Raw genomic sequence first — 27,438 nt, 5'->3', positions numbered from 1 at the left:
ACAATGCTCGTAAAGAGATTTAGTCCTTTGGATGAATTGCAGCTGTTGTGTTTGTATGTGTAAATTTTCAATGTATTTTTTCTTTTTGTTGTAATTGAGAGATTTGTGAACTTGACTATGATTTATTAGCAGTAGTTCCGGTTCCCCCAAGGGAGCAAATGATTGTCTAATGCTGGAGACGAGGCTGCGTATTGGACACCGAAATTGTTCCAATGTGGCTGCACACACACTGGAAAAGCTTGCTGCACTCTAGGAGGGCTAATTTTTGCACTTTTGGGGTGGAATTGTTCAGGATAAGGAACACGCACACCCTTTCTTGTGTTTTATCCTTGTACCAGATTAGCTAATCCAATTTAATTATGTATACAGCCAAAAGTTTATTTTTTTTAGTTTTCTATGGCAGTGATAAGTGTTAAAACCCATCCAATAACGTTTTTGCTGACAGTGCTATTTTGGTGGAATTTCATTTGTTGTCCTGGACTCTTAACAGAAAGTAAGAAGAAATCTCACCAAGGTTAGGAGAAATTCCCCAAACTTTGCTTCCCAGAGGATGGGTTCCTCTTTCATCATACCTGTCTTATGGATAACAATTACCAGGACAATTTAAAGGCTGAATCTCATAAAAACAATGTAAACCTGATAGGTGGGCTAAACATTCTTAACTCCATTTAAAATGAAAAAAAGTTTGCTTTTACATAGGCTATGTAGGGGAAGCCCTGGACTGGGATTCTGCAGAGATAATAGAAGTTAGGATATTATTATTTAGTATCACTTATTTAATCTTGGAATGTGCAGTTATTTATTAATTACTCATTTATTTATTTTAAAGTTCATTTGGTCATGTTACCATAATGTGTGATAATGCACGACTGGTGATGGTGCATTGTCTTTCGACTTGTACCCTAATGCACCCCAATGCACGTACATTGCAATGCACCGCAATGCACCTGTTTTTTGTGGTGTGTTGCAAGATCAAGTCCAGTTTAGAATGCATTGGGACTTTTCACATGAAAGGACCCAAGAGGTGTCACATGCATTCAAAGGATTCAGTGCTTTTAAGTGACTGATCCAAAAGGATGCAGATAATGATGTGCCGAGGTTTATTTAAAAGTGGACCTAAACTGAAAGATTATGGAAGATGCCATTGCTGACCTAGTTCCATATAATACAGCTTGTCTGGTTGTCATTCTCTGAATGTAATATCTTCTGACCCGCAGTGAGTATACAGCTCAGGTGTTCAGCTACCTGCAGCCACCCATTTATCTGCAGCCACCCATTTATCTGCAGCCACCCATTTATCTGCAGCCACCCATTTATCTGCGCGCTTGTTTTAGATGTGTGATTGAAGATGGTGAAGCCAGCTTTACATCCAAATAACTACCATTCTATAAGGTGAGCTCAGCAATGGCAGCTTAGATAATCCAATATAAACCCAGAAAACCAAGCTAATTACTTTTTCACAAAGGGAGCCCAGCCCCCGTATTTCTCATATAACCTAAATCCTTCAATAGGATTACAAATAAGAAAAAAAAAGACAAAGAAAATAAAAACATCCATTTTCGTTATCATGGCAAACTGGTTATTATTGTACAACCCTGTACAATATTTCAGCAATTTTAAATATTTAAAAAGCAAAGAGTTACAAAACTGTTTGCAATGAACTGGAAATAGAAAAGATAGCACTTTTTTTTTTTGTTTAAATTCCACTATATAGTACACCGTATAAATTACAGAGTATCCGATGCACAAATGCATCTGCCTAATATCAAATGTAAATTCTTTTTACTTTTCATATTGAGTCTTTTTGTCTCATTTCTTTTCGGCAGAGTCCGTTTCTTTTACGTCGCTGCTTGGCCGGGTCCCCAAAGTCCCTATCACGTGTGACAATGCTCCAAGTCTGGAACACTGCTATTGTTGCAGTACCTCAAGTTATTGGGGATGTGACAGTCTGTGTAAGTGAGGCCCCCGTTTGGGGCGTATATGGGCTGCAGTCTGTAACCTCCTTTAAGGAGCTGGTCATTGTTTAAGGAGACGATCTGGAAGCTGGTCTCTGTCATCTCCAGGATAGAGTTGTCCTTCTTAGTGCCCGCCTCGCAGTAGTCGTCTTTCCGGCGGCCACGGTTGTATTTCCACTTCTGGGATGTGTAACGTCCCTTTTTGTGCATGTGCCAGCAGAAGATGCTTAAAAGGGCTACAAGTACTATAATGACTGCACCCCCAATTAACCCTGCCAGCAGAAATGGGGAGCCCAAGCTTGGCGTCGTGGCCTGTTCATGGCTGGAGGGGCTGTTGTTTCCATTATTCATTGAAGAGGCCCTTGTGGTGGCCTCTGCACACACAGTCTCCTCACCTGCCTGGTAGTTGTTAAAAGAATCCAGCGGAACCAAGCAGATCCGATATGTGGACTTAGGTTCCAGATTCAACAAGGTCCAATGATGCTTCTCACCATTGACTATTTGTTCATTCACAATCCCTTCCACTAAGCTGTGGCCCATTTTAACCCAAGTCAGCTTGTAAGAGACAACTGTAACAAAAGTCAACCAGCTGATGTGGATGGAGGTATCGTTCACAGAGCGAATGGACAGCTGGAGTCGCTTTTGGATAGGTGGGGTGACTTTCTCTATGACTATGACCTCCTGGTCGGGCACAGTAAGAGGAGCAAGCGATGGGGTAGGTGTTGGGGCTGCAGGGGCTGCCGGGGTTTCAGTGGGTGTAGGGATAAAAACAGTTGTGGGAGGGGTAGTTGGGGCCGTGGTTGGAGGAGGTTGGGTAACAATTGTCAAGGCGGGTGTGGTAGTTGGACAAGACAGCAGGTTTACATTGAGCTCTCTAACCGCCATTCCCCGGAAATGCTCCGGTCCCTGACACATAAAAGCACGGACATTGATGGCAGCCGGAAGAGATTTAAGCCACTCAGTAACCCACCTAATTCCGCAATCACAAAACCAGGGGTTGTTCCGTGCAGTCAACTGTTTTAGGTTGGTTAGGTTATCAAAAACTCCCCTGACCAACCTCTGGAGTCGGTTGTTTGATATATCCAATCTCTCAAGCTTGTGCAGTTTAGCAAAGGCTGACACCGGTATGTGATTAATTTGGTTGTCCTGCAGGTTCAGCTTTACCAAATAGGTGCCCTGGAGATCGGTAGGAGGACTAGTGAGAGAGTTACGTACCATAGAAAACTCCTTCAGCCTGGGTAGGTGGCTAAAAGTTCCATCTGCAATTCCTTTGTTAGATAGGAGATTGCCGTCCAGTATTAAACGTTCTAAGCCGGTCAGGTTATGGAAGGCTTGGTCTGAAATGGTCGCAATACGGTTTTCATCCAGCCTCAACTCTTGCAAGTCAAAGGGAAGGCCAACTGGCACACTGCTCAAATGATTCTTGGATAGAAAAAGCAGCTTTAGACTAACTGCTTCACGGAAAGCTCCATCTTCCACCCCTACCGTTGAGATAGAGTTATCATCTAAATGCAGCTCTTCCAGTTTTAAAAGCTGTGCTAGAGCCACCCTTGAAATGGTCTGTATGTTGTTTTCTTGCAGGTGAAGCACTCTGACATTCTTGGGAAGGTTCATTGGAAATTCGTCCAACTGGTTGCCGTACAAGTAAACCGTGTGCACCGATTGGACATTGTGCAGTTCCGCAGGAAATCCAGCATTGTTAATTTGGTTATTGTGGAGGTAGAGCACGGTTACACCCTCCGGAATTCCAAGAGGCACTGAGGTCAAACTCCGCTCATTACAGTAGACAAAGTTCCGGTCGCAGCGGCACACCTTTGGACACGCCAATGTTTGAGTCAACTGCATGGAAAGCCCAAGCGAAAACAGAATCCAGGACTTTAAGAAAGACACCCAGTCCTTGGGCCACAAAACTGTCCGAAGGCCCATTTCTGGTTTTCAAAAAATAAAAGGCCCTTGCTAAAACGAGAGGTGCAAAAGCAAACACAAAGTGCAAATCTCAGCATTTAATGTGCTTTTGTCCGGCCATCTGGCAAGAATAAATCTCATCACAGCCAAAGGTGCCGTAATCCTTTGATGAGCACACCTCCTGCCATGGATGGCGATACAGCAGTCTCATTAGCCAGGATTGCACACTGGCCGAAGAAATTGAAGTGCTCATTAATCACTTTGTAGTTTCCGTTTTTGTTTCCACAAGAAAAGAAAGTTCGTGAAACTGAGGAGGCTTTTGGCACAGTGCTTGTTGGGAGGGCGAGCCGCCGTCTTGTCAGAGGAGAACGCTTTCGGCTTGCGAGATCTCTTTCACTTCTTCTCCTTCAACTTCCAGCTGCATGACCTGCCAGAGAATAGAAAAAGCAGGTTAGGAAAAGTGAACCCATAAAAGAGAAACACATGCATGTCAGTAAACATGAAAATAATATGTCAGGAAAATCAAACTGACAGAGCGTAACATTTCACAGGAGGAAAGCAACACCAAAACTAAGAACAATAAGGACTCTTCACACCTAACCGTGGTCTGCTCCTCCGGGAGGACTCAGCTGAACTACAACGCTCCATAACACAGCTACCCAACCCGTAACATGATTTCTGCATTGTAGGTAACCTATACCACAGTGCTGTACAGAGAGCCTGAGCCAGTCTCATCAGTCTCTGTACAGAGGAGCTGACACTCTAATGCCCCCCCCCACCCACAGTCACACACTATTATTATACAGTTATTTAGCTCTGACATATACCGCAGTGCTGCACAGAGAACACTGAGCCAGTCCTATACTGCAGTGCTGTACAGGGAACACTGAACCCTGTGCTGGATTGATATACAGACCTCATAATGCCATCTATACTCCCACACTTTCTGCCCCCTGTCACGTGAAGAGGTGCAGCTGGTTGTTTTGTACACAGTTCAGGTAACGCACTGCACTCCACCCTGATTACTCCACAAACTGATATCCAGAATATGAAGAAGAGAGGAAAATACAAAACAAACGAAGGTGCGGGAGGGCGTATGAGGGAGGTCATGAATGATGGAAAATCTGGAGAGGAAATCTCTTGTAATGTCTCCTCTGAGTACAGAACCTCCCATAGACACTCATGCAGCACACACCATGATCTGCCCAAACTGTCACCCAACAGCAAACAAAATCCCTGCCAGAAAATCTCCCACCTAGAGAGGAAATAGGGAGCGGCCGCCTTCCCCATCGCAAATGTTCAATATAAGTTAGTATTGTTGCTTCAACACATCTCTGGGTCCAGGAATCCTTCATCAGGGGCCAATATTGGCTTCAGCTAAAACCAAAGCCGTGCCAAAATATGACACTGGAGACCCCTAATAATATACAGCTGACTGATGAATAATTATTCACACTGAGAGAGCATTTCTATTGGCCGGTGGTGCTCTGATAACTGCCAGCCAATTAAATTGCTTTTTGCTATATTCATTCATATTCATTCAATTGAAATTAATGAATGGTTACAAATCGGCAGTACTGGTGAGCTGCAAACTGGGCACTCGGGGAGAACTAAAACTAAAAATGTATTTAGACCAAACAGAGCTGAACGGAATCAGTGAATTTCAACCCAACCCTGAACACAAACACTTAGGCAGCCATGGAAATGTGAATGCTCCCATCCAGGCCATGGTATAGCTTTTAGCAGTTAGTCACATTCAACTGGGCCAGTTATTGTTAAAGACGTTTTTTAGCTCATTCAGCATTTCATCAATTCCTATCACTTTGTATCAAATTGTAACAATTCCTTGTTGCTGAACTCGGTTTATGGACCGGTTTGTAAATGCTCCCTCTAGTGGTCACCTGAATACAGATAATGTACTCAGCATCCTTGCTTAAACCCAGACCTAAGGAATGGAGAATGACCCTGATGACCGCTCCTTTTGTTAAATTACCAGTTGTTGTGTATTCATCGACTGTATTACCCTCCGAGTTATCAAGATATGGCTTAAATTTCTGATTGGCAAGGCTGTTAATAGAAAGGTCTGCCTGTCCTTCTGATTGTTTCTATATAAAGCGGAGAATAGGAAAATATTATGGGCGGGGGCCTCTCCTCCTCCTGTGTCACTGTCTGTATCTGTCTGTCATTTGCAACCCCTATTTATTGTACAGCGCTGCGTAATATGTTGGCGCTATGTACGAAAACCTCCTCCTAGTACTCTCAGGTATAGCCGCCCTCTGAGGAGCAACTTTAGAGAAGAAAGTTAAAGCATGGAGAAGAAAAAGCCGGGGTTTCTTTATGACTTCCCCTGCGGAAGCCTATCAGCGAAACGCGTTAGATTACAAAACATTACTCCTGTCAATCAATTAGGGATTGCTATGTTTAACTTATTGGTCTTATATCCCATGAAGAGGAGAGGACCCTCCCCCGAAGAGCTTACAATCTAAGAGGTGTGTCTGCCAAAGACACAATTGTCTCAACGTCCGGTCACCAGACCAGTGATAGAGATGAAACCTTCCAATGGTGACAAATTATTATTAAACAGGATTTATATAGCACCAACATATTACGCAGCGCTGTACATTAAATGGATAAACAGATACAGACAGGAGGAGGAGAGGACCCTGTCCTGAAGAGCTTACAATCTAAGATTTGGGGGAAGTATCACACAACAGAGGAAAATTCCCCGGACTTTGTCACAAAACAAATGTTAATGGATACATAGATCACACCGATGACTGTGGGGTCTCCGGGATTTATGGCAGATTTGTGTAACATTTCCATCTCATCGGATTTAGGTCCTGCAAGTCATGTGAAAGGCGACAGATCGCTTCGCGGGTCCCCAAGCCCTCCACCACCAGCCGCTGCCACGGCTCAGCCAATCCCACGCCGATAAATAATTCACCGACCCTCAGAATTTCAGCGGGGAGCGGTGTAACCTATATTTTCAGCGTTGCACAAATCACAAAATTTTTCCGGGTTTTCAAAAAACATTCACCGCCCCAATCCAAACATTTACAGTTCATCGGCGGCTTTTTAACATTTTCTTTTTTTCCCCAACCTAAATCTGATATTTATGCTATTAGGGGGTTCTGGCGGCAAACCGGCCATTTTCTGACACGGGGAAGCAGCGGGAGGCTCGGCGTTTATTTATGAAACGCATTATTACCGGGAATGCAGCCCGCGGTCAGCGGCAGGTTAAACGTAAAAGGGATTTTGGAAGGAGAATGGAGCGGCTGGAGTGATGGAAACGCCGTGTGAAATCTGCTGCAGAGATGAAACAACGGAGGGTTTTCATCGGGGGAATTATTTCTGTCCTGGATTATTCACCTAAAAGTCATTCTTATTTATTTATTTAGTGTAAGTTTTGTTTTTTTGGCTCTTTGAACCACAATCACACGGATAAACCTTCATCTATACACAAGGGAAGAGCAAAGCACAGTCACTATCCAGGATGAATGAGGAGGAAGCAAAGCCTGCATAGGTAATAAACCCCTCATTATCTATAAACTACACAAACTATTAGAAAGAAATGACCCCCATTGTTCCCCAATAACTGACCCTTGGCTTAGTCAACACTGCAATATATAAATAATATTTCCATGCTCTGGCTTTAGGCCGGGTGATTCCTTTTTGGATCGGTTCCCCGAAGAGCTTACAATCTAAGAGGTGTGTCTGCCAAAGACACAATTGTCTCAACGTCCGGTCACCAGACCAGTGATAGAGATGAAACCTTCCAATGGTGACAAATTATTATTAAACAGGATTTATATAGCACCAACATATTACGCAGCGCTGTACATTAAATGGATAAACAGATACAGACAGGAGGAGGAGAGGACCCTGTCCTGAAGAGCTTACAATCTAAGATTTGGGGGAAGTATCACACAACAGAGGAAAATTCCCCGGACTTTGTCACAAAACAAATGGCGATGGATAGATCACACCGATGACTGTGGGGTCTCCGGGATTTATGGCAGATTTGTGTAACATTTCCATCTCATCGGATTTAGGTCCTGCAAGTCATGTGAAAGGCGACAGATCGCTTCGCGGGTCCCCAAGCCCTCCACCACCAGCCGCTGCCACGGCTCAGCCAATCCCACGCCGATAAATAATTCACCGACCCTCAGAATTTCAGCGGGGAGCGGTGTAACCTATATTTTCAGCGTTGCACAAATCACAAAATTTTTCCGGGTTTTCAAAAAACATTCACCGCCCCAATCCAAACATTTACAGTTCATCGGCGGCTTTTTAACATTTTCTTTTTTTCCCCAACCTAAATCTGATATTTACGCTATTAGGGGGTTCTGGCGGCAAACCGGCCATTTTCTGACACGGGGAAGCAGCGGGAGGCTCGGCGTTTATTTATGAAACGCATTATTACCGGGAATGCAGCCCGCGGTCAGCGGCAGGTTAAACGTAAAAGGGATTTTGGAAGGAGAATGGAGCGGCTGGAGTGATGGAAACGCCGTGTGAAATCTGCTGCAGAGATGAAACAACGGAGGGTTTTCATCGGGGGAATTATTTCTGTCCTGGATTATTCACCTAAAAGTCATTCTTATTTATTTATTTAGTGTAAGTTTTGTTTTTTTGGCTCTTTGAACCACAATCACACGGATAAACCTTCATCTATACACAAGGGAAGAGCAAAGCCTGCATAGGTAATAAACCCCTCATTATCTATAAACTACACAAACTATTAGAAGGAAATGACCCCCATTGATCCCCAATAACTGACCCTTGGCTTAGTCAACACTGCAATATATAAATAATATTTCCATGCTCTGGCTTTAGGCCGGGTGATTCCTTTTTGGATCGGTTAAGCCAATCACAGAACAAGCCGTGATTTTTATTAATAATGAGACCTCTAGGTGGCGCCCTCCCACCAATGTCTATGCATGGCTCCACCATGACTTGGACATCTTCAATCCTAAAATCAATGCAGCAAGGCGCCATCATCATCAGAGCCAGCGCATTGTACTGCCAGTGTTGTCACCCTATAACCGGAAGAGCCATCATGGCAGGATCACCTGGAAAATAATGCAAAGACTTCTATGGGATTTCAGTGTTTGGGGTTTACATAGAATGTATAAATCTTTGGTGAAGGGGGCGCAATGCGGGTAAAGGGGTGTTTATGGGAATTGCCTGCAGCCTGTGGCACCGCCATGGATTGTGGCATAAATTCTGCATTTACAAAATCCCTGAAATTAATTTGTGTCTTCTCTTCCAGTTTGCAAATTGTTTGCTCGGTCCAAGGTGAGCATTTTGCTTGGCTTGGCTGCCGTGTCTATCGATTGCAGTGCCATTAACGTCCCCAAATATTCTGCATTATATAACCCCCCCAATGATTGGTGCCAGCGGAAGCATTAGCAGTCAGGGGGTGCCCAGCGCACGGACGGCTCCATTCCCATTACTGCGGATGACGTGAGGCTGAATAATGCGATATGGTAACAGGATTACGCTGCTAACTCAATTGCAACTGTCACTACCGATCCCTCTCAACCGGCTGAGGTTTGTGTCACAATCCGGCCACCTTGCTGCAAGTGCCATTGTGCCACATTAACCCTTCCATAACTAAGCCAGGGAAAATTCACTGAAAATATCAGCAAACCCAACGAATAAAAATCTTATAAAACCCTCATCACTTCCTGTTATAGGGTGACAACACTTTATCTATGTATCCCAGTTGTGATCTTGCGTTGTCACATGGGATTTTAATGGAGACTACAAGTGGTTGTTTCAGCACATATTGCACAAGCATGGTCCACTGTTGTCACCACCATGAAATCAGTCACAATGCAGCACGAGCAGCCAGATTTAGGTTGTACATTGATGTAACAATTTGTCATCTAATAAATTTGCAATATATAAAATTGTTGCTGGTGTCTCGGCAGTCAGAAGCCGCAGGGAGATCAGTGAGGTATTTTGTGCTACACCCCAGTAAAACCCATAATAGCAGCGGGCGGGGACCCGGATCTCAGGCTGCAAATCCAGATCTGCACTACGCCTCTGGGCCGGCACGACAAGGAGCTGCAGAGCATCGCACCCACTGGGTGAGTGACAGAGCTGGAGGACAGCGGAGACAAAACTGCAGGGGACTCCATGCACAAAACTACGGAAATTGGTCAAAGAATAAACACGATGAATGCCGTGCCAGAGAATAAATGTGTGAGGTCGGATCTGTAAATGACATGGTGCTGCCAGGAGAATCACAAGGGGGATAGTGGCAGCATGGGCACCATTTACGTATGGGCACCTTCTCTGTATGGGCACTTTGACGCATTAACACCTTCTGTGGCTGGGAAACTTCTATTAAAGGGCACCATATGGGCACTGTAATAGTACCTTCCTTGTATAGGAACCTGTGGGTGCCTTCACTGTATGGGCACCTTTTCTTTAAGGTTACCATATGGGAGCCTTACCTGTATGGGTACTTGTATGGGCACCTTCTCTAGATGGATACCTTCCCTGTATGGGCACCACGTGGGTGTTGTCTCTGTACAGGCCCTATATGGGTGTCTTCTCTGTATAGGCACTGTATGGGCACCATATGGGTGTCCTCTCTGTATGGGCACTCCATGGGCACCATGTGGGTGTCCTCTCTGAATGGGCACTCTATGGGCACCATGTGGGTGTCCTCTCAGTATGGGCACTCTATGAGCACCATGTGGGTGTTGTCTCTGTATGGGAACTCTATGGGCACCATGTGAGTGTCCTCTCTGTATGGGCACGCTATGGGCACCATATGGGTGTTGTCTCTGTATAGGCACTCCATGGACACCATATGGGTGTTGTCTCTGTATGGGAACTCTATGGGCACCACGTGGGTGTTGTCTCTGTATAGGCACTCTATGGGCACCACGTGGGTGTTGTCTCTGTATAGGCACTCTATGGGCACCATGTGGGTGTCCTCTCTATATGCGCACTCTATGGGCACCATGTGGGTGTCCGCTCTATATGGGCAATCTATGGGCACCATGTGGGTGTTGTCTCTGTATGGGCACCATGTGGGTGTCCTCTCTGTATGGGCACTCTATGGGCACCATGTGGGTGTTCTCTCGGGATGGGCACTCTATGGGCACCATGTGGGTGTTGTCTCTGTATGGGCACCATGTGGGTGTCCTCTCTTTATGGGCACTCCTTGAGCACCATGTGGGTGTCCTCTCGGTATGGGCACTCTATGGGCACCATGAGAGCACATTCTTCCCTTCAGTTTCTCAGGGACAGACATTTGTGCAGCCCTGGGCGGAGCAGATAATTGTGAAATGCCAGCACAGATTAGGCATTACATGGTAAGCAATATCCACTGAGAGATTGACAGGTACACAAAGGATTCCGGATGACAAGGACGTCCCTCTAAATGATGAAAATTTTCTGAAATACAATACTGTCTGTGTATATGATGACATGTCTGCACTTTACCCATGCATGTCAGGTCATCATAATACTGAGCCTCCATGATTGAATTCCAATGAATCAAAATTGTGGGTGACCAATGGACAAAAGGTTTAGTTATCACATGTGGGTGTCCTCTCTGTATGGGCACTCTATGGGTACCATATGGGTGTTGTCTCTGTATGGGAACTCTATGGGCACCATGTGGGTGTCCTCTCAGTATGGGCACTCTATGAGCACCATGTGGTTGTCCTCTCTTTATGGGCACACTATGGGCACCATATGGGTGTTGTCTCTGTATGGGCACTCTATGGGCACCATATGGGTGTTGTCTCTGTATGGGAACTCTATGGGCACCATATGGGTGTTGTCTCTGTATGGGAACTCTATGGGCACCATATGGGTGTTGTCTCTGTATGGGAACTCTATGGGCACCATGTGGGTGTTGTCTCTGTATGGGCACTCTATGGGCACCATGTGGGTGTCCTCTCAGTATGAGTACTCTATGGGCACCATGTGGGTGTTCTCTCTGTATGGGCACCATGTGGGTGTCCTCTCTGTATGGGCAATCTATGGGCACCATGTGGGTGTCCCCTCTATATGGGCAATCTATAGGCACCATGTGGGTGTCCTCTCTATATGGGCAATCTATGGGCACCATGTGGGTGTCCTCTCGGTATGGGCACTCTATGGGCACCATGAGTGCACATTCTTCCCTTCAGTTTCTCAGGAACAGACATTTGTGCAGCCCTGGGCAGAGCAGATAATCGTGAAATGCCAGCACAGATTAGGCATTACATGGTAAGCAATATCCACTGAAAGATTGACAGGTACACAAAGGATTCCGGATGACAAGGACGTCCCTCTAAATGATGGAGATTTTCTGAAATACAATACTGTCTGTGTATATGATGACATGTCTGCACTTTACTCGCATGCATGTCAGGTCATCATAATACTGAGCCTCCATGATTGAATTCCAATGAATCAAAATTGTGGGTGACCAATGGACAAAAGGTTTAGTTATCATCCTGCCAAGTTCCTGTTAAAGAGTGACAACAGTCTGTGTCTCTCCTGCATTTGCATCTCAGTGTTGTCACCCTGCCAGCCAATGAGGCTGTTTCTATACACATTACTTGGCCACCATCATGAAAACTCATCCTGAAAAATGCCATGAAGCCATCACTGGAGCAAGAGATTGGCCACAGGAGATCATCATAAGAAAATGACGGTGATTTTATTACAAATATTACACACAGAGCAAACTAAATCTTTCCATCTGCTTTAAATGGGTCTAGAAAGTTGCTGAGATGAGCAGTGGACGCGTTGTCGGTTTCAGGATTTCTGGATCATTGCCGCACACCCAGCCCTCCGCTCCTCCGCCGAGGATAAGGTGCACGGCAGAGGCCTATTAGCAAAGTGCGCTTGTGGTTTTGCTTACACGCTCGTAAAAGTGCCGTTCCCCCCTCCCAATCTACATTTGGAAGCCAATTCCATCCCCGCTTAATAAACAGAGGTCATTAAAAGCTCGGCTCAGGAAAATCGGAATTGTCTGTAAGCACCGCCGCTCGTTTTAAGCAACTGCGCAGACAAATGCAATAAGAATTTTATGGCTGCCGAGCTGAATGTGGAATGACAATTCCGATATCACAAGGGCTGCCTGACATTGGATGGGAATAGCGGGAGCTCTGCGGGGGGAACAATTCTCTATATTTACTGCGTCTGACAACACCGGGGCGCTCGTCGCCTCATCCGGGAACCCTCCGAAGTCGCTTGAGGATAGAAGCGGCGGGAGAAGCCGCGGGCAGAGTTTTATTCAGGAGAGGTGGAATGTGAATGCTTGTGTCATGTGGGGGCTTCTGGGCAGAGCAGGGGACCCCCAATTCTGCTTGTGACCTCACCCCCACCTACGGGCACCGGAGCCCAGTTATGTTTTTATTTTGTGCATTCCTTTAAAGCAAAACTAAAGTTCCACTTTTAAAAAGTTGCAGTCAGGCAGGCGATATCCCTTCTGCGATGGTCGCATGGAGGGCGAAGATATCCGGCAATCCCGGCTTCCCCTGCACTTGCCAAGAATGAATGAATGTTACATCATCCCAGCCTGGCCAAGGATGAAGAAGATAAAGGTGCCATGGGATCAAATCGGGATGGGCGAGTATTGTGAGGTTTAGATTCACATATGGACTCTACCCCTTATAAAATAAATTCTTGGACTTAAATGATTACAGCTGCAGCAACGATCGGGTAAAATATCGGAAATCTTCAGAAAAAGCAGTAACAGTACACGTTACAAAATAATTCCATATAAAAGAATCCAATTTACTATTCCAATCAGCCCAAATTATCATCTTCTTGGTCAGTGCTCTTTATTTATTTTTTTTTACATGAATGTATATTTGTTTTTATTTTCATTTGATTTGTTTGTAATTTTGCTTCCTTTTTTTTTTAAATTTTCAGATATTTGTGCCAAGCTTTGTATATTAGAAATGTCATTATAGAGCTCTATTCAAGAATAAGACATTCGCTCAAACATTCCCTGGTGGGAATCTTTCAAGTTTACATGTTTCAATGGCAGTAATTGATTCCCAGCAGAGAATGTTTAAGGGAATGTTTGATTCCCTATTTATTGTACAGCGCTGCGTAATATGTCGGCGTTATATAAATACTGTTTAATAATAATTCCCAGTTTTATGAATAGACCTCTTGGTGATAATTTAAAGAAACACAAAATAAAATAATTTATCCACTTTTTATTTAATGGAAAATATTTTCTCCCCTACAGCTATGGTTAAAATCGAACTTTATTTGTATGTTTGTATGTTTTTTTATTTGTAGTTTATTATTAGCACTCTTTGCAGCGCTGCGTCACAGGTTGGAATTATTATTATTAAACAGGATTTATATAGCGCCAATATATTATGCAGCGCTGTACATTAAAATACGAATACAGACAGTGATACAGAAGGGGATGACCCTTCCCGGAAGAGCTTACAATCTAGTAGTAATCTCGGCCAGGACACTATCTGCATGGAGTTTGCAGGTTTTCCCGTGTTTGTGTGTGTTTCCTCCCACATTCCAAAAACATGCAGTTTGGTTAATTGGCTTCCCCCAAAATTGACCTTAGCCTGTATTAATGACATATGACTATGGTAGGGACATTAGATTGTGAGCTCCTTTGAGGGACAGTTAGTCACATGACTATGGACGTTGTACAGCGCTGCATAATATGTCGCCGATATATAAATACTGTGTATTAATAATTACCAGTTTTCATAATGTCATATATTATGGTTTTCAAGAAAACTTAGTCTGCGTTCAGGTAACTTAAGTCACCAGGTGTTATCACCAAATAAATCGGCCTATAGCAGAAAAGCAAACCTTGGTGTGTTCTATGGGGGGGGTATACAGTTGTATACAGTTGTAGAATGAAACGGTTTTGTCGAGTTCTACACATTGTAGTAAATACGCAATCAGAGAATCTCGCTCTGAATTAGTTTTACTTAAATCCTCGACCTCAGAGCCGATTGGTCTCCATTTGCCTCTCCGTTGTCCCCATCGCCAGGGGGCTGCGTATTTCACTCACATATTTCAGCTTTGTGGAATGTAAACTCTGCATGTGCGTTCGTCGAGTCTCCCGTTACGTTTTGTGTGGTCAGCTGCGTTTGTAACACGGTCAGGTGACAGAAGTGACTTACATAGCGCAGTCTGTCCGCAGGGCGATATAAATACCCCGGCCTGACGTAAGGAAAGTATTTGCGGTGACACTAAATCCTTGTGGAATCCCAGGACACCGAGGAATCAGTTTCAGCGTCGCAGTGAGAGATTGGGGTAACTCTACGCCTGCTGGGAGGAGAGAGAATGAAATATCGATAGATCTCAGGATGTTTGTACAAAGAAACAAAAACAGAGCGTGCTGATAATCTACACAATCCATCAATATCACCGCGTGTACAGTGCCGCCTGACACAATGCATAACACAAATCACAAACAACGCAACAAAAACACAGCAAGACAACTGCAAGAAAAAAAAATGGATTATTCCTGTCATCTGCAGATCAAAAACTAAAAAATAATACATAGACAGAAAGTCCCAGCCCGAGCTTTCTCTGTTTCCGAGCAAAATTCAGTTTGCTTTTCCCGGATCTGGAAAAAAATTTTGGCAAAATTTGACATTTTCAATGAAATGCATTGGAGTCACCAGGCTTTAAGGGGGATGGATTGGAGTCTTCTGAAGGTTACAAAATCTTTCTTTGACTACTCAGAAAATGGTGATGTGTCATAGCAAAAGAACAATAAAATAAATAAATAGGAATAAAAAAAGATAAAACAAACACAAAATAAAACAAACAGGACCACTCCATAAATTCTAAATGATGAAAGTTTGTATCACTAAAAATCATTCACGTTTTGTTGCATGTTTCAGAACACCAGATTGTCTCAGCTATGGCGACCGTCACATCATCTCATTCTTCCTCTGCACCCCCCCTCAAGGGGGCGTAATGCATTGTTTAAAGAGAAAGGCGAGCAAAGGATTGACCTCACAAATCGGCTCACAATGTTTTCTCTAATTTAAAGTCTGTAAAGGAACAGAATGGTGAAAAGTCTTAAACTATTGTCTGAGCAATGTACATATTTAAATATAGAAATGAAATATCATATAAGAGTTACAGATGAGAGAAGCTGTTTGGTGGAGTGAAAAAAGGTAAGGAGATGAGATGGCATTGTGGGCCAGACACATTCCCGTCTGTTGTACTCAGTTATACATAGGGGGCTTCCAAGCATGCAGTTGGTTCTGAAATAACAGGCTTGGCCAATTCCTTAATGACTTTGTTGGGTCATTAAAGGATTGGCCAAGTCCAATTTTAAGGGAATGGGAGAGGGAGATGAAATAATATGAAAAGGATTCCTATGAAGTTTAGGGATCTGGCTTGGCTCACTTTTCATTATAAACTTTACATGAGGATTTATCAGCACCAACCCTGACCCAGACCAGACCGGAATGTAGACAATCAGAAGACACCATGGAGCACGTTCTGCCCCTTAAATGTAGAAGAAAATGGCGGGGAGGGCTCTAGATATTCCGTGTTTAAATCATGAGTTATGCGGAGGGGTATTTGGAGCACTCCAGACTCAGCCGGATTTTGATTTTTATAGTTAGTGTGGTGGTTGGATATTACATTTGGAATGCACAGTGCCAGGTATGCATACAGGGACAATTTCTTCTTTTAGAGGTGGTGAATGATATTCTGCATGCGGTGGAGAGAATTTGGGGTCTATAGAGGGCGAGGATATCAGAGGGGTCTGGATAAAGGCGTAGAGGGGTCGGCAAACTCTGGCCTTTAGGCCGGATACGGCCTAGTCGGTAGTTCATTGCGGCCTAACACCCCCTGGCCGATCCGGCCTAATGCCAGCCAACAACCCGCGGCTTCAGAGCCGCGGATTGACGGCCGGATCTGCCTGGGGGCGTTAGGAACTACCGGAGCCAGAGCCGCCGGATCTCCGGTGCCACTTCCTTGCTGTTGCTACCCCATTTACCATGGCCGGCGTTCATACCTCCGCCACCGCCGTAAATAGGGAAAGCACCCTGAAGGTAAATCCCTCTCCTCCGCAATGCATACAGAGGAGAGGGACTTTAGGCCATTAGGACGGGACTCAGAGTCCGGCCTAGTGTGCTCCCACCCCCCCCCCATGAATTGGCCTAGTGGCCATGAAAGTTTGCCGACCCCGGGCGTAGAGGAACATGAGATCTTCCTTGTGTGTTCTTCCCTTCTCAGGATGAGCGGATTTCTTGGTCTGTCCTCTATACGCTCCTTGTAATTTGTTATATTGGGGCTGACATACATGGGGAAGGGTTTGTGCTTCCTGGCCTTGCATAGTATATGCTCGGAGTTTAGGATTTCATTGCATAATATTGAGATATTTATATTTGAGTTTGGCATAACATTTAATATTTATAAATATATTATGTGATTGCAAGATATTTCATAGAAAACAAAATATACACCCCCCCCCCCAGTCATGATGGGTATATAGACTTACACATATTAGTAAATAGATATTCTTGTAATAACAATACTATAATTGTTCCTCCGTGTCTGTGGGTGTATCTCACTTTCACTGTTAGACGGGAGAAGGAAAAATGTCGATAAACCAGAATGCAGCTGACAAATCCGAATCCACAACGCGCTCCGTCTCTGCGCAGACTCTTAAAATGACAAAGCATTGTTGTGTCTCGGAGGCCGGCATTAATTCTGTCCCATCGCCGGGTTTAACGTCGGCCTTAATCTCGACGTGCGTTAATATATACATAACCGTCTCCCATAATCTTTCGCCGCATTAGAGAGCACTGAAGGAAAAAAAAAATTCCCCATTACAGACAGGCCTGGCGGAATGTCATAAAAAGGACATTCATTCTCGCCTGCGCGGCAATTTCACTGCCAAAACCGAAGGCTTACAGGGGATAAAGCCGCTTCCCTCATTGTCAGGCGCTAACGGTTATTGTTGTGTTATGACAGGAAGTGTTAATAAAATTCATAAATGTCACTCCGGGCCTGATAGAGGGAGCGTGGGGAGCAGAAGGAGCTCAATCGGTGCAGATTCTTCCCTTTAATACGGCGATTTAGAGGTCGTCTACAGAGGAGACAAGAGGGCAAAGGAACCTAAAGAGGACCTGTCACCTGCCTGTGCCACATGTTCCCTTCTTATACACAGGGTACACGAAATTCAGGGAAAGAGGAAATATGGAACATCACCTCCTTTGTCCTGTATATCTTTAGAAATTGATGAGCTTCATGGTCATAGGGAATAGTCTGACACTCCAATGTCCCCCCACAGTCACACACTATTATTATACATTTATATAGCTCTGACACATACCGCAGTGCTGTACAGAGAACACTGAGCCAGTCCCATCAGTCTCTGTACAGAGGAGCTGACACTCTATACATTTATATAGCTCTGACATATACCATAGTGCTGTACAGAGAACACTGGGCCAGTCCCATCAGTCTCTGTACAGAGGAGCTGACACTCTAATGTCCCCCCACAGTCACACACTATTAATATACATTTATATAGCTCTGACATATACCGCAGTGTTGTACAGAGAACACTGAGCCAGTCCTATTAGTCTCTGTACAGAGGAGCTGACACTCTAAATAGTGTATAACTGTGGGTGGACATTATACATTTATATAGCTCTGACATATACCACAGTGCTGTACAGTCACATCAGTCTCTGTACAGATGAGCTTGCTTTAATTCTCACACACGTCTACGGTGATACAAAATATGGGATGTAACACATTTGGGATGGCACAATCCTGGTGTTGGAGTCACTTTCGGGATGATTAGCTGCCCGGCTGCGGAGTCCCCAGAAATGATGTTATATTGTTGGCAACATCTAAATGTGCTGTCAGGCAGATCCAAAAAAAAATAAAATAAAAGCTTTGCTTGTACTGGCAGTGTGTTGTGCAGAGTACACACCTTGATTAATTAGCGGAAAGACCTGGCGGCTATGCGCTGCGTCCGACCATCTGACAATGGGGCCCTGACAGGCGTTTGACGGAGGTTTAGCAGGATTAGAGACAATGGGGAGCCCGGCTGGCTCGGAAATCACAGAGCTGTCACTGCTGCTCTCACCAGATCAGATAGGAGTGTGATCGACTCCAGCAAGTAATTACATCAGATTGTGCGCCGTGCAATCCTCGCCGGAGCCTCGCCATTCAAAGAGCTGCCATCCAGCCTGAAAGAGGAGCGGGCACAGTGCGTGCAGATATCAAGGCCGACAAATTTAAATAAAAAGACCTGCTTTGTATTCATTCAAAAATCATGAGAAGTCGGTTTGTAATTACCTTTGTATTAAAGAGACCCTGTCACCGACTGACAACATTGCAGGTAGAGAATTTCGAAAGGATTACTTGCAGTTTAAGAATATTATGAATAGAAATCTGATTATCCAAAAAGAGTCCATTCCCCCGCACACCCTCTCCCCCATCTTCCTTTCAACATTTATAGATCTTGGAATGGATCTTCCTATAAAGGTGACCACACTCCGTAATTGCCTACATGTGCTTCTATGTTGTCACTTGGAGAATTTCCATTTATCATTACACAGCCATGCTCTGCTGTTGTCACCATTAGGACACCGGCCCGGGGAAATGGCATGCAGTCATCACAGAATTATTTCTATGAAATATTTATACAGATGTAGGGGTGACATGCCGGGGACGGAGGAGGATTAATGGGGGGATCAGCTGCTGGTGGCTATGAATATCCTACAACACACATAAAATATTTTTATACTCACAGAGCCCTGCAACATTATTTACTGGATGTTGTCACCCTTCTCTGGTTGGAGTTTTATTTCCCAGGCTGTGCTGATCCATGGAGGGGGGAAAGGGGATTCACCGCAGCAGTGTGAATGTGTGGGGTATTTAGTCGAGACGCATGATTGGATTAATAAAGACATACATTGCTGGTACTATTGGCCATCAGATCAGGGCATTGCTGCTGAAGTTCTTCATTTGGTTCCCATGCTCCCCAGACTTTATAGTAAGAAATAACGAATACATGCATTACGGGGGCGGTAAGCCGATGTATGTGTGTTGTGGTGCCAATCCTTGCCACCCCAATGCATCTGCTCTGCAATACACAGCAATGCACCAGAACTGATATTGTGCCATGGGCTTTTTCTTGCAGCCCATTCCACATGCAGCAAGAACACATTGGTACCATTCATTTTAAAAAGCACCAATGGTACAATGCACTGCAACACTCAATAATGCACCGCCATGCCCTATGGCTCGCTGAAATGGAAAACTTGCTGCAGGTATGAATACAGGTCAGATGTGGTGCATTAGGACAGCCTGACCAAATGTCATGACTTAATTCAAATATATGCACTGCTATGGCCCTGGTCACTGTGATTGGGCCTTATAACGCCATATACTAGGTGGTTTATTGAAAGTGAATTTGAAGAGACAATTGCTTCTTATAAGAGGAATGTGGGCACAGCATTTTTTAATTTTTCATGGAGAGGTAACTGTAACTGCCAATGTCCGTATTGTTGTCTCCGCCTTCCCATCCTGTGACAACCATCCCTCTAATTCCTTGGAAGGTTGTCACAGTGATGGGAAGTGAGGGAAATCTTCTAAATGGGGACTTACTAGAACTTATATACTATTAGACTTACATTGGCTTTTAGGAGGCACTCTGACTACCTATATAGGTTGCATGGAGGATTTTCTTACACCTCTAATAATGACTCCAGGGAAGTCAATGATCTTTTTTTTGAATATTAGAAAGTTAAGTGATTATCAACACTTGAAATCCTTTCTCTTGTGCCATATATTTCGGAGACGTTCACCTCATCTATAACTAGCAGAACATGCTGTTGGGATAAAATATCGCTTGCAGCTGCTGGGACACCAACAGCTGAATCCATCTTTAGTCTGCGGCGTGTTGGATTATCACGTCCAGCGGCCGGACTCGAGTTACCAATGCGTGACCCGGGGCCAGGAGGGATCCGTCACTCATCGGGTCGGGCGATACGCCAGCTCAGATAAAGCAATTCATTAGGATAAGTTGTGACTCGGACATCTAACACCAATTATCACCATTTCCCATCGGGCTGGTATAAAGGCCGCTGTGGTCACGGAGGGATTTGCCGCTGCACGAGCCCAAACCACGGCTCTGATTGGCGAACGGTGGGAAGTTGGTGTTAAATAAATGCAATGTGATGAGAGTTTTGCTTTGTGTATCAACAATTCTTATTTTTTTTATAAATACCGATTTGCATTTTTTGTTCTATCTCAGGGTTTCTGCTCACATATATCCAGCTACTCCATTGGAAGTCCCTGGGACAAGATGGCAATGGGCATGGAGATTGCTGAATCACCCAGGTTCTCCCATGATAATCTATCTTCACCAGTCTTGGAAATCTTTATTAAACCAGGCAGAGTTTGTAAAGGAAAATCACAAAGAGATACAAATTGCATTTTTTTAATTGGAGCTTTTTAGTAGAATGTCAGGACTCCATGCTCAGACATATAAGTAATGTAAATGGCCTTGGTGGTAATGCGTTATTTTACCTAGTTAGTGAACTGCTGGGGGTCTGGGAGCTCTTTCCCCTTTCAGATCTATTTTCAGGTACATTTTCATCATGAAGGACATTTACATTTCAACTGGTAAAGTGAATATTGAAGATCGTGACCAATTAAGCCGCCCCCATCCTCTCGTTCCTTCTCTTGGAGACAAACGCCTCCGTTACCTGACCACGATAATTCGCTGAGCCCCCCCATATCAAGGTGGCTACATGAGAACAGCACAAGATTATACATTATACATTTCATTTAATCCACAGATTTCTGCACAGCTCTGGAAAAAAATTAAACAACCCATTCCTCGCTTCGGATTCAAATGTAATTCAATCACATGCGTTATTCCTGCCGCTCTGCACTTCCCCAAATTCCAGGAATTGTCATCTGAATATGGAAGAGTTGCAGATAGATGAGGTCTGGGGACAATGAGGACCACCAAATGGATTAATGGCAACGCAGTGTGATCGGTGCTGATTTGTGGGAATAGGCCCAGTTGTCAGAACTTTTTCTTGGAAATTCTTTACAAATACTAAAAAATCCCTTTTTCCCCAAGTGATAAACTCAGCTTCCATGAATAATTCCTCCATGATCTTATAATACAAATATAAACAATATGTTTTATCTAAGAGAGCAAATTTTTTGTTTGGTCACCATGCAAAGTTTTTGATAAAGAGCTACTAGATAAAGAGCTCACCCATCCGGGTCACTGCCCTGCCCAGGGAGCGGAGGGGTGCATGAGGCTGAGAACAGGCATTACTGAATGATGGCCAAAGATTGGGGCACCCAGTACTGCCCATGGGACATAAAATCTAGAATGTTGGATTGGAGTGCCAAGCACTGGCTGGAACAACAACTCTAACCAAGTTTTAGCACTAGATATAGGAAACGAAGACAGTGATTGACTATTCTTTTCCAGGATTCCCAAGGCTGTCAGTGTCTCTGCTCTGTATATCCATGAATATGTTCTATATTGGACAGGGTCATCTGTGCCGCCATCTATAAACCCCCCTCCACCCCCCAACTATGAGCACCAGAACTTACCCCTATAAGAATAACAACCCTCATATGCCATCTGCCAGCCCACCACTTTCTACCCCATTTTGGCTTCTCAATCACTTTTTTAATTTGTACAATATTAGAATGTGGAAAGTGAGAATTATTGAAACATTTTGCTCTATAATTTGCATGTTTGTCTGCGGAGTTGGGGAAACGATAGACGGGATTTGACGTCTCGCCGCCACCAACAATAGAACGATAATCTTCCAGCTCGCATTGTGCTCCATTCACCGATGAATGGAGTGCTAAGCTTTGCTTTTACCGTTAGTAAATTGCTCTCTGCCGTATAAATGACTCTGCACAATGGAGATGGCGCTCGGCTTTTATGTGAAAAGGTGCTGGAGAGGGGAGGGGGGCGCTCTTCAGGTAATTTGAAAAACGCCTTTCACAGAAGAGTCTTCGGAAAGCGGGTTTGGAGATGAGCTGGGGATCATTAGACGGTGTCGGACACATTATTCCCTAACGTAAACCTGTATTGGGAACAAAAAATGTGAAGATGAAATGAGTGGCGGAAATAGGCACCGGGAGGCGGACATGCTTTTTATAAGATGTTCCTCTGCCAGCACAGTCTGCGGAATTCTCTATGCAAATAATGACTTTCTAAAAATCACTATTTGCATGGAGTGACCCCTGTCCCCCACTTGAGGAATGACGGAGGATCTCTGGGTGATCTCACATTCCCTAGAATTCCGGGGTTGGCAATGGCCATGGTGCTGGTCGATTGAGAAACTTTGGCATCTGTTTCCTCTGCGTTAAATTGTGCTTCTGCTATACAGATTCACTTTCATTTAAAGCTGAATGAGGCCGATACAAACAAACACTGTACACCCCTGAGGAAGAAGCCCCGCTCACTATACGGGGAGGCAAGGGATGCCAAAGTTCATATATTTTGTGGATCTCTCGGCTTGGCCAGTGTTGATGTGCTGGGGAAAAATAATGCCGGATTTCTAAACCCTCCCTAATCCAGGGACTGTTGGAGCCAATGTTACCAGAGCAAAGGACAATGGTTCTTTATAGCTTTTACAAAATCATCAAAGGGTCTAACATTCAGTAATACTGCAATCCTGCTATAGCCCGCATCCCAGTCCTCCATTTTTCAGCACTGAAAGGTGGGTTGGTGCTTCTAGGATCACCCGTGCCCTATTCTGATAGTGTGGCTGCTGGTCCTGCATGGATTGCAGGAGAGAGGGGCTGCAACAAGACCGGTCATAAATCGGCATGCAGCTTGGCTTTGGATGCCCAGTCTTTACAACCGGACCTGGTGGGAGGAACATTGCAAGGCTAAGAAAAATATTCATGAGGATATAAAAGTAAATTCCAGCTGAACTTGAAAAAAAAATAATTTAGGGTGACAATTTAGATCTAAACAGTGATGCTGGAGCTCCTTCTTTAGTCCACAATCACCGCATGTGTATTAAAAAGCGTTGCATTGATGTGTGTAGTTGTAGATGTGCTGTGTTTTTAAATTTAAAAATTATCCGAATAGCAAAATGAAGGTCATGGCAACAGAACTAATTGGTTAGAATAAATCTATCAGAGAACAACAGACTCTTTCCACGTTATTTGCTTTTTTGGGATCATGGGATGGAGGCCGCCAACACCGGGCCTGGTGAATTCTCCGACTGTAGAATTCCACTCACATCAGATCCACATGAGTGAATAGTATGTGTAAAGTACACTGGACAAAAAGAAGCCCAAAGGGTGGCTGTCTGTGTCACATATGACATACATTGTAGCATGGAGTGGTGTGGCACAGTGACCACAGCCCGGCTCAATATTACATTTTCATTGCCTGCTTAGTGTCCCTTTAAGAGTAACATTTGGAGATTTGTGGAACGCGTCGCTACCCAAGCCGAGAACGTAGATGAATTATTAATCCCTCCATTACAGCTGAACGCCGGGAACTTACGATTGTTCTTGCTTAATTTTAGCAGAAGTCAAATTATTCTTCTAATCTCCGTCGGAAAGTGCCAGAAAACAGTTGCTGCGCCCCAAAGGATGAAGTAATTGGAGAGAGCAGATGCAGGCGGGTGGAGAGGGCCCTCCGAAGGCAGATCAAGATCACAAACAAGTTTAGAAGATATTACAGCTCTGTAATTCCACATCCAAATGATGGGCGGAAAGAGAGAGCATAAGATCAGTTTATTTATCTGCTGAGGACCCTCATAAGGGACAGAAGTGCCCACTGTGCATGTGATGCCCGCTTATAGGGAGCTGGGGCAAACAACATAATATAAAGGTCAAATTGGCAAAAGTATACTCAACATTCACAAGAATCAGCCAATCAGAACTCATCATTCACTGCCCTGACTGCAAGAAGAATCTTCAAGTGGCCCTGTTACCTGGTTGGCATTCTGTAAAGGGCACAGGTAACACTCACCTGTGGGGGCAAACCAAATCTACCTTTGCTTTAACACGTAACGCCACCATTATCCAGGTGTGTGTGATATTGTGTCCCAGAAACATGCTTTGGGTAATAATGTAATAGTAGTGACTAAGTGGCCAAGAAATAATAATAATAAATAATAGCAATAAATAAAGTATAAATCTCAAGAACATAAATATAAAACACTGCAGCTTTTAGATGGGTTTCATACAACGTTTCCTCTTGCAGGGTGACAACGCTTATTCACCACTGAAGGAACAGTGTTGTCACCCTATATCAGGGCCATGGAACATCTCATGGAGTGGAAACAATGTAACTGATAACGGAACACTTTCACTGGTTTATTTAACAGATCAATAAAGAGCAAAATGATAAAGTTGATCGTTGGGCTTAGTTGAGGCCAGGGTGGCTCCTGGTGGTTGGCACCTAGCAAGCAGCTCCAACCATGGCGCTTGTTCTTAGTGATCCAATGATTGAACATTTGGCAGCTGGTGGCACCGAGCCGCTCACCTGGACAGGTGAGACACTGCACAGTAACAGGTGTAAGGAGGCGGCAGCAGCCTCACCGCCTGCCTGAACTCAGTCTCAGAGTTACGCTTTACCCTTCACTCCACACCCAGCCATGAAGTGGTTACGCCCATATCACCCCTATAGGGGGCAACACATAAACGATCTGATTTGTGGCCCTCGTTGGGGTTGCGCTCATTCGGAATTCTTAGACACTGAAGCATTTTGGTAGTGCAGACAAATCCTGGCTTATCAGGCGGCCTGTGATGTGTAGATATCGGGGGAAGGTGACCTTGATGGAGAGAGTCTGGACCGGCGTTTTTCATCAAATGATCAGGTGGTGATAGACGCAAAGTCCCCCCCTGCGCTCAGTCACTCCGACTCACCGCAGGTTATCATACACAGCGCTCTTTGCATAATGGCCCCCGCAGTAATGATACCCCCCCCCACCTTTGTATTTGTAGCTATAAAGCGGGAACAATGATGGCGCTGAAAGAAGTCTGCACACTCACATCTGCACTCCGCTTTTATTGCTGCAAATTACTCCGGACGATCGGGCCGACAGATACAATTTCAGCAGCCTTTGTGCAAAATAAAAAAACCCTTAAAAACATCACTTGGCGGTAAGCGGCGTGCACGCTCATGAAGCTGATTTCAGGATTCTGGCGAGAAAAGAAAACGAACAAAGCGCTGAGGTCAAAGCAGGATTTTAAAGGAGAACTCCGACTGAGATAATCTATAACGAAATGGCTAATATCCAAAGACATTGGCATGGGACATGGAGGGTGGGGGTAATATATATATGGTGCCGGTGTAAAAAAGTAAATGCCGGCAGGTAGCGGGTGTCCCTGCATGCATTGGTTGTCATCTAGAAAAACCATCAGAGGTGCTACACCCCCATTAGTTAAAACAGGACCCCACCAACACCAAGCTACCTACCCAGCCCTGTATATTAAAATGGACCTGTCATTCTGCTATATATATTTCTGACATCATTTCTCAGAAAAACTTCAATCAGTGACTTTGTCTAGGCTGGGATGATGACATCAGTCTGCTGCAGGCAGGAGGAAGCATTTTTTTAGTCCCTTCTCCTCCAGTGATCAGACTACAACATTGTAACTTAAGAGAAGTCAATAAAGTCATGGGAGTCATGTGACCTTTGTGGGGGGGTAATACATAATTAGAGGGGTCACGCATTAATGACAGGTACACTTTAGCCGCTCATTTGTTTTTATGGGGTAAAAGATGAAATGAAGTTGCAAAGTAAAATGCTATACAATTTTATAATAAACTTCAAATTGGTTTGTTAGTTTCCTGCATTGCTGCAGTGTTTAGTGTAGTCCTGTACAAGTGTGGCCCCTGGCAGATCCCTGGTGGCCCCCAGCACTCAGATCATTATGTCAGAGGAATGTGGGATGCAGACAGAGGACACAAAGGGTTACAGTATGAAGAGGAGTCGGTGCTGTCACATGATGGGGGTTATCTCCTGAAATACCAGCGTGACAGGTTGAACAAGTCTCCGCATTCCTCTCCCCAATGTCTCAGCCCATCTGTCAATGAGAGCTCATCATAAGGACGCACTGCTGTGCCTGGGCACCGGGGGGCGCTCTGCTTCTGGAGCACATTGACATACATTATATATATTTTATAACAGCAACTAGATTAGAACAGAGGCCACCAGAGCATACCGGGAGGACTGATAGAGGAGCTGGATGCCCCTGGGGGGTCACAAGGGCCCAGGATAAGAAAACCACAGCTGATGTTGATATAGACAACACACCAAGTTTTATTTCTTCCAGTTTTTTATAACTCTACCATTAAATTTATTATCTGTACAGAACGGGGAAATTAACTGATAGACTGCAGCAGCTGGCGATAGGATTACAGGAAAAGTCACCTAAAGATTGTACACAGTTGGGGCAAGAGGTATTTCTGTACCTTCTCTGTTTCAAAAGAGCAATGCGGACATGAGACAAAGGGCCCCGGAAAGTTCTGATGGTGGGTAGAAGGGAGCTCAAGAAGTTTTGATGGCGGGGAGATGGTGGCTAAGGAAAGTTTGATTGAGGGGAGATGGAAGTCCTGGACGTTTTGATG

General features: G+C 44.5%; 1 protein-coding gene across 1 annotated transcript in view; it reads right to left on the bottom strand.

Moving 5' to 3' along the window:
- Positions 1–1,556: 1,556 nt before the first annotated feature.
- FLRT2 (fibronectin leucine rich transmembrane protein 2) overlaps positions 1,557–27,438 on the bottom strand; it is a 46,075-nt gene continuing 20,193 nt past the window's right edge. Inside the window, exon 2 of the mRNA XM_072428023.1 lies at positions 1,557–4,287. Coding sequence (XP_072284124.1) covers positions 1,875–3,881 — 2,007 coding nt within the window. The 5' untranslated portion in view covers positions 3,882–4,287 and the 3' untranslated portion in view covers positions 1,557–1,874. The remainder of the gene's footprint in view (positions 4,288–27,438) is intronic.

The sequence above is a fragment of the Pyxicephalus adspersus genome, chromosome 12, assembly GCF_032062135.1.
Source record: "Pyxicephalus adspersus chromosome 12, UCB_Pads_2.0, whole genome shotgun sequence".
Classification (NCBI taxonomy): Eukaryota; Metazoa; Chordata; class Amphibia; order Anura; family Pyxicephalidae; genus Pyxicephalus; species Pyxicephalus adspersus.
This window is presented reverse-complemented; position numbering and strand designations above follow the sequence as displayed.